The 7,906-nt window shown below is 50.6% G+C and overlaps 1 protein-coding gene across 1 annotated transcript in view; it reads right to left on the bottom strand.

The window, feature by feature from the left end:
* The window catches only part of LOC106810934 (alpha-catulin-like), a 44,448-nt gene that overhangs the window by 6,939 nt on the left and 29,603 nt on the right, over window positions 1–7,906 (bottom strand). The window contains exons 7-10 of the mRNA XM_014814419.1: window positions 7,852–7,899; window positions 6,619–6,696; window positions 5,736–5,894; window positions 3,145–3,207 (exon numbers count right to left, since the gene is read on the bottom strand). Coding sequence (XP_014669905.1) covers window positions 3,145–3,207; window positions 5,736–5,894; window positions 6,619–6,696; window positions 7,852–7,899 — 348 coding nt within the window. The remainder of the gene's footprint in view (window positions 1–3,144; window positions 3,208–5,735; window positions 5,895–6,618; window positions 6,697–7,851; window positions 7,900–7,906) is intronic.

The following is a 7,906-nucleotide window of genomic DNA, read 5'->3' as shown; positions in this document are numbered from 1 at the left end:
GGCCGCTCGGGTTCTGCTTGGTCGTAACTTGATAGTCTTTCTCTACCTCTACTCGACAATACGGCTAATCAATGTTTATGAACATCACTACGAGCATACAGACGCGCCATCCAACTCTGAAGTGTCCAGTGTGTTTGCTCGGTAGCCCCCCGTTCCGATTTATTGTCGGCGACCACAATTTCATTGTTGCCACCGACTCCGGCCTTCTTTATGGCTCAATTTGATTTTGCCTACCGCCGACAAAACGTTTGTACAATGGCAAGCATCCATTTCCAGGACGTACCTGAAACTGGTGCACACACGCCTCCTCCTCACTCTCTAAGACTGCACCCTCTCACTCGGCCTAAAAAAAACACCCTCCATGTTTATATTTATCCTCTCGGCCCGGCGATGAGAGGGGCGGAGGGGCGTAACTGCGTTTGTATCGTCGTAGCGCTCTAATAACTTGCCAGCTGCCGCACACCAGGATGAGAAGCCCCCGGGCCGGCCAACCTTGTCCGCTGCGGCGTTAAACCTCAAACCGGTGCAACCGTTGTCTGGAAGTTCGTTTTCTCTGAGGCCAGCTTGACCGTCTCACACTACAGGGCGGAGTTGTTCACACACGGTACCAGCTGGAAACACAAAAATACCACGGGGGCTCCACGCCCGGCGGACGACCCACTTTAGATCCCCACCGACATATCTCGACCAAAAGAGCCCCCGGACAATGCCCAAAACGACGCCCCCGTAAATTTGCATAGAGTCAATGCAAACCAAATTTTAGAGTCCGCATATTTCTCATGGCAACTGCGGAGCTTGAAAAGTTCGCCCCCCCGAAAAACCATAAATTTTACATTTTTTCCCCTGCACGACTACCCTTTGCCGTACTTCCACATACACCCCACAGCGCCGTGACAATAACAGAGCCCACCCGCCACCACAGCTATTGAGTCATCAGGTGTTGGTCGTGCAATGCCGATTGCCTAATATAAGAATGATTAAAGAATTTATGTGACAGGTGTGAATTGCATATTATTTGTCGTTAGTGTGTCGTGCGCCCCGTGTGTGCAGCCATCCTCCAGACCCCTCGTCCCCGTCGCGGCGGCCGCCCCTCCGATGTGTGCGTGCGTGCCCGGTGCCCATTGCGTACGTGTTATGCACGCACGCTGGGTGCCGTGCTGTGCTGTGGAGTTTTTTGCATCGCTTCCGCGGTGTGATGTATCTCTCTCTTTTCCTCTCCTCCGCAGTTGTCCCCTCCCCGCCGCCTCGCACATTGGTTGTCTGACCGAGAGTACACACCACCGGCGATTACAGCCGAGCATCGCCTTGCACACACTCACGCACGACCCACGACGCGGCTGTATGTACACGTACGCATGCACGCACGCCACGGCACACACAAACACACCACACCCGACTACTAACCACAAACTAATCATCGCCGCCAATTCACAGCTGTCACATACACCATTCCTATAAATCTTCTACTAATCATTAGGCTAATCGGCATTCGCAGCAGCAACACTGACTGACTCTGAACTACTGTGGGTGGGGCGCTGGGCTTCTTGTTGCATATCGTCCACGATGTGGAGTGGATGTGGAAGTACGGCAAGGGTAGTCGTCCCGCAGACCGCGCAAAAATGATAAAATTATTTTATCTGGCGGGCTACTTCTCCTCACAGGCTCAGCGTGCATGAAACACTCAGGCACCCTCTACCAACATATTGGTTTGCACTTCGTAACTCTATTGCACCAATTCTACCGCCGCGCGGCTCGTCCCTCTCCTGCCGCCCTCCTTTCCGCCCTCCGGGCCTCTTTCTATGGCATTTTCGGGGCTCCTCACCTCGCCCGAGCCCCGTGTATATTTATCCACTGGTAGCTCCCGTGTGTCGCACAAAACTAGCTGTCCCTCCCGCTGAACACTGAGCTGCAAAACCCCTTCAGACAGAAGATTGAACCGTGTTTTAGTGTTAACCGCGACGGCGCCGGCTCTTCTCATTCTGGTGTGCCACGGCACTGGCAATTACTAAACCTACGAGGATCCAAACGAGTACCCCCCCTCCACCACGAGCAGGAAATAACCGAGTCTTTCCTTTAAGCGTTGGAGTCGCATTGATGAGATGTTTCGAACGAGCTGTTGTGCAACCAGTTCCTATCTCTGCGAAGGCGCATGTTTGCCATGTGTCAACCTTGCGGCGCACCGCAACTCCCGCAAGGCCGCCGCCGCCGCGGCCATTCTCACTTTAGAGCCATCCCCCCCCTTCTAGTAACCCCGCTGGTAGTCCCATCAGCAACCATCAACTAGCCATAAAAGCGGCACAGTCCACGCGGTTGGCAAACAATAAAAATTGCCTCGGTGTTCCGCCGCCGGACAATAATCGACCCGAACGAGAACACAACGACCTTCATGATGCGCGTCTGAATAATTGCTCGTAGTCTTCGATAAGACATTGATTAGCCGTTACTCGCCTCTTGTTGCAGATAGAGCTAGAGAAGACTTCAGTTACACACACGACCGGCTGCCCCGCCCGCGCGCCGCCACCACACCACCCCACCACCACCACACACCAATCACCCACCAGCAGTACTTTTCAAAGCGACCTCCCAACACCCACGACCACCCACCCCCACAAGCACTGACCCACAACATACGTCATAGCATGCTCCACTGTACACAAGAACGTGTATAGAGAGCGATACGGCGTACTTTGTCACTTATTGGCTAGTTTCAGTCACGCCAGCTCAAAATCCCTGCACAGTAATTACTCACCGGAACGTGAGCTGCACACTGAATTCCTATCAATAAATGCCCTGTTCGTTGCCTACCCACACCTCCCACTGCACAGGACATTAGTACTGAAACAATATGCATGCACAAATCCACGCAACAGACAAAACCCCGCGCAAAAGGGCCAAGAGTTTGCCTGCGACGATGTATTCCTGCAGAGAAGACCCACTGGGACTACCGTCGGCAGTGACGACTGCTCCTCACAGCAGAACATACACACACCCACACACACTACACGCACGCACACACGCACACACAGATCACACACACACACACACACACCACACCACCAAAACGCACGCATGCACCGCCGCCACGCACATAGCAGACTCCCACCACACACACCAAAACGGACACGCACGCACTCACACACACACCTGTGGTCGAGGCGCTCTCTTGAAGTTCGTTCCTCTGCGCTGTTCGGCGCCACATGGCCGGCGCTGCGACTCAGCCGCGAGCGTCACTCAGTAGCTTGCAGCCTTGCCACGAGACTGCCACATAGCGATGACTTCACTAACACGCAGCTCCTTCTGCCCCGCGCCCACGGCAAGAAAAAAAACAGCCCACTAACGCAGGCGTATAAATCCTCGATCGCGGATCCATCCGCGTTCGGCATTTCACGCGTCCCGACGCTATCAGCATTCATCGTCCACTACTATACACATATGCCCACCTCCTCTAGCAAACCGTCGCAAATACGCCCGGAGGAATTCTCTCAAATCCGGGATAACGACAAAAATGGTTGACGGAGTCAATTGCTTCCTATCTTTTTCATTCTGTGCGCGCTACACCGCGCAGCCCTAGCACGCAGCCCACCGCCACCAGCAGCCAGCGCAGCTACAGCGCCCGTCAGTAACCCCCCGCCCTTCCAGCTCAGCCTCCAACGTACCGCACACGCCAGCCCGTCCCGAGCCAGCACAGCAGCAGCAGCCGCACGCCCAGCAGTACAGTAGTAGTAGTAGAAGCAACGCAGTAGTACGCGAGCAGACAGCTAGCAGCTAGTAAAAAAGCAAGGACAGTACGCAGCTGCAGGCAGCTAGCAGCATCACAGCAGTAAGCAGCATACAGCAGCAGTGCCAGCAGCAGCGAGCTAGCAGCTGCTCAGAAGCCGCGCATCAGCAGTCAGCCTACAGTCAAGTAGCAGCAGTAGCAGCAGTAGAAGCCAGCAAGAAATATAAGCAGACACAAGCAAAAAGATAAAGCAGACAAGACAAAGCAAGACAAGCAGACAAGCAAAGACAAGCAAGCAGCAAGCAAGCAGTAGTAGATAGAACAAATAAAGCAGCACCAAGCAGCAGAGCAGCCAATCAGCAATCAAGACACAACAGCCAAGCAAGCGATTCAGCAAAGCAAAGCGAAGCTGATAGTAAGTAGAGCACACAAGCAGAGACAGCCAGCAGTAGTAGTAGACAATAAAGCAGCAGCAAAAGCTAAAAAGCAGCCAGTAGTAGTAGCATCAGCCAGACAAAGCAGAAAAAGCAGAAATAACAAAAAGCAAGCAGCAGAACAAAGATAAAAAGTGAATAGAAATAGAAGACAGCAAGAAAAGAGCAGAACAACAAAAGCAAACAAGCAGCAAGGCAAAAGAAGCATCAGCCGCAGCAGCAGCATCAGCAGCAGCATTCAGCAGTAGCAGCCATCAGCAGCAGCCCAGTCAGTAGTAGCAGCAGCATCCAAGCAGCAGCCAGCCAGCCAGCAGCAGCAGTAGTAGTAGCACGCAGCGAGCAGCAGCAGCCGCAGCCAGCCAAGCGCAGTAGTAGTAGCAGCATCAGGCAGCCAGCTAGCAGCAGGCAGCAGCAGCAGTGAGTAGCAGCATCAGCAGGCAGCAGCAGCAATCCAGTAGCAGCAGCCACAGCCAGCAGCAGGCGTAGTAGTAGCAAGCATCAGCAGCAGCAGCAGCAGCCAGCTAGCGTGCAGTAGCAGCCAGCAGCAGCAGGCACGTTAGTAGTAGAATAGCAAGAGCAGAGGCAGCAGCAGCAGCCAGGCATCAAGCAGCAGATCAGCATCAGCAGCAGCAAGCAGATCAGCAGTAGCAGCATCAGCGCAGCAAGTAGTAGCAGCATCGAGCCAGCAGCGAGCAGCCAGCAGCAGCAGCAAGCAGCAGCCAGCAGTAGATAGCAGCAGCAGCAGCGGAGTCAGCAGTAGCAGTAGGCAGCAGAGGCAGCGTAGCAGATAGCAGCACTAAGTAGTAGCATGAGCAGCAGCAGCAGTAGCAGCAGTAGTAGTAGGTTAGCAACAGTAGCAGTAGCAGCATTTAGTAGCAGCAATAGAAGCAGCAGCAGCCAGTAGCAGTAACAGCAGCCAGCAGTAACAGCAGCCAAGCAATAGCAGTCAGCAGTAGCAGTAACAGCCAGCAGGAAATATGCAGAGCAGCAGCCTGCAGCCAGCAGCAGCAGCCCGCACAGCAGCAGCAGCAGTAGTAGTACTGGCCTTAGTTAATGTTTCGCCAGATATTTATCATAGTCTAAGGCGTTATTGCTGAACGTGGATCGTGCGTGATAAGTCATTTTGTAATAAGGAAACCATGCCGGCAAAACTCATTCAATGTTCACTCGACTATTTGCATGATTTTGTCATCCGAGGCATTTGCGAATGGAAATGGGATCTTTCTTGAGAGCAAAAATGCTTTCCTATACAACCATAGACGAACATAAAATCTTAAGAAAGCCGACGTTAAGTTTTGTAAATGAATATCTTTCGAGTTAAAGGGGGAAGCCATATAATTATGAGCTGTACATAATATATTTACCTACTCGATTTAGCCAACGTAGCTTACTCGGTCTTGGCATTCACGAACACGATGCACGCACCCACGCACCGCACACCACACGAGCGCACCGCACACCACACACACATGCCACGCATGGCACACACTACATCAAAGAAGCACATAAACATATGCGCGCATGTACACCACATGCCCACACGTATGCACCCACCCACACGCATACACACGAGACACACCCACCTCCTGTAACTGCTCGGAATGTTCCAGCAGCTGCAAGGTCAGCTCGTCAATCCCTGTCAAGGTCACGGCCACGCCCGCCGTCTTCATCGCCGCGACGACCTCTGTATCCGTGCTCGAGCCAAACACGTCGTTTGCCTGCTCGAGCGCCGTGTCCTGCACCTGCGCACGCACGACACCGCGAAGATATAAAAGTATAGATCTTATTTAATCGCGAAGATATATAATTCATAACTAATTTATAATGATTTAAGCAGTTTTATTTTTATCGCTGTTCGAACTATTAGTAAAGTCGCGAAATTGTAACCAAAGCCGTACATATCCATGAAACAATCCAGAGCACGAAGGGATGACGAAAAGACCATACGGTCATCTAACACCGTAGTCAACCTTGTTAACAACCGCACACACGCCCTCGTGAACGACGCATCGATTATAAAGGTGGGACATGCACTGGCACCAAACGGCGACCGTGTAGATACAAACGCGCACTGCCGGAAACAGCCTTATTCAAGAATTTTTTTTCCCCAACGCGTATTTTTGCCAATTTTGGATATGTTGTTCTACAACACATCCTGCTCATCATAAATCATCTTTATACCATTTTTTCCTGGTCAAAATGCTCTACTACCAGACTACATGTCTGTGAATCCATCTTATGTTGGAAATTTTCCCACCGAATAATGTCTGTAACCGGTAAACTCACTACAACTTTTAATAATAGACTGCCTCATCATGGCAGATATGTCGCGGAGTCTATATTAACCGATGATGATAATGAGATATATAAAGTGAAAGAGATGTGTAAAGTGCGTGTAGCAGAGGCCTAGTATATACATAGCATGTCTTTAGGGAACACAGTTGCCGGACCGGACTGATTCCACACCTGCTTTCGAAACTCCTGCGAAGTCTTCTTCACCTTCAGAGCCAACGACTCAAAGTCGGAACTCGGCAAATCGTTCTCCTGCGACCACCGACAAACAAAGAAGAAAAAATGAGTCAGTCCATCAATTACTATGACTACTACTTCTCTACTAAAATGTGGATATGGATCAATATCGGCAGTGTGTGCGCGTGCAAGTGTATATGTGTGTGTGTGCACTGGGTGTGTGGGGGTTAGATGGCAAACCCAGCATGGTGGCAGTACACTTACAGGGTTTCTTCTGAGGGAAAATTAGACAAAGGCGGTAATGGCCAGTTTGGGGGAAAAAACCACGCATGATGGATTCAAAGGCGGACACAGCTGGGGGAGAGAGGGAGAGGCTGGGGGGTCTCCCCGAACAAAATTGTAAAAATTTAAAAGTTACAGGAGCATTTTCACAATGGCGATGTTGAATTTGACAACGGCGGTGCGCCACTGTGCCTCTTATGTATAAGAAACTCTGCGCTTATCACACAGTTACCTGCCCAGAGTCCAACAACGCTGTGGCAAGCATGCGGGAGGTGGCAACACAATCTAGACCACTCAGCTGCTCCCCTCAGAAGCCAGTTTTGCATATATTTTTGGCACAGATTTCAAAAGGCTTTTTCTACCAACTAAGTGAGAGGACAAGAGATCACGGTTACTGTGGCCAGGCAACAAAACACATGTTCAGAGAGAAAATAAAAACATTCACAGATTTGTAATTATTAATTCGATTTGTACACTCCAATGCCTAGATTTAGCAAAACCCATGGCTTCCATGATGCTGAAATTGGCTTCCGATGGTAAGAAAGCTAAGCTTGGCTTCTGTTAGCCCATTGGTAGATCGCTGACGTATTTTAGGAAAGGCCGTGGCTACGCGTCCGGTCATATATTTCTTATGTGAACCCAACTATATTTATTTCAGTAAAAAACAATAAACTAATAATAACAATAAACAATAATAAGTTTTTACCATAATATTGCTTACCTTTAGGTATTTTATCAAAAAAATGTGTTTTTGTAACTTTTGAAGCAATAGTAAATCAAGTAAAATCAACAATTTTGAAAGGCCTAATCGTGAGGTGGATTTGGAAATCTGTGCTGAGCTTTGTAATGGATGACCGGACGCGTAGCCACTGCGTTTAGTAAATAACTTTCACTAAGCCACTGTACATCTACCCGTGTGTGGCTGCACCTGCTCACGCGCGCGCTTACCCGCGCGGCTCCAGCCTGCAGCATGGCCAACAGCTGTGACCGCAGCGTCTCTGAG

The sequence above is a fragment of the Priapulus caudatus genome, unplaced genomic scaffold (genome assembly GCF_000485595.1).
Source record: "Priapulus caudatus unplaced genomic scaffold, Priapulus_caudatus-5.0.1 Scaffold488, whole genome shotgun sequence".
NCBI classification, from domain to species: domain Eukaryota; kingdom Metazoa; phylum Priapulida; class Priapulimorpha; order Priapulimorphida; family Priapulidae; genus Priapulus; species Priapulus caudatus.
Note: the sequence above shows the minus strand (reverse complement) of the source record. Positions and strands in the feature narration are given on the sequence as shown.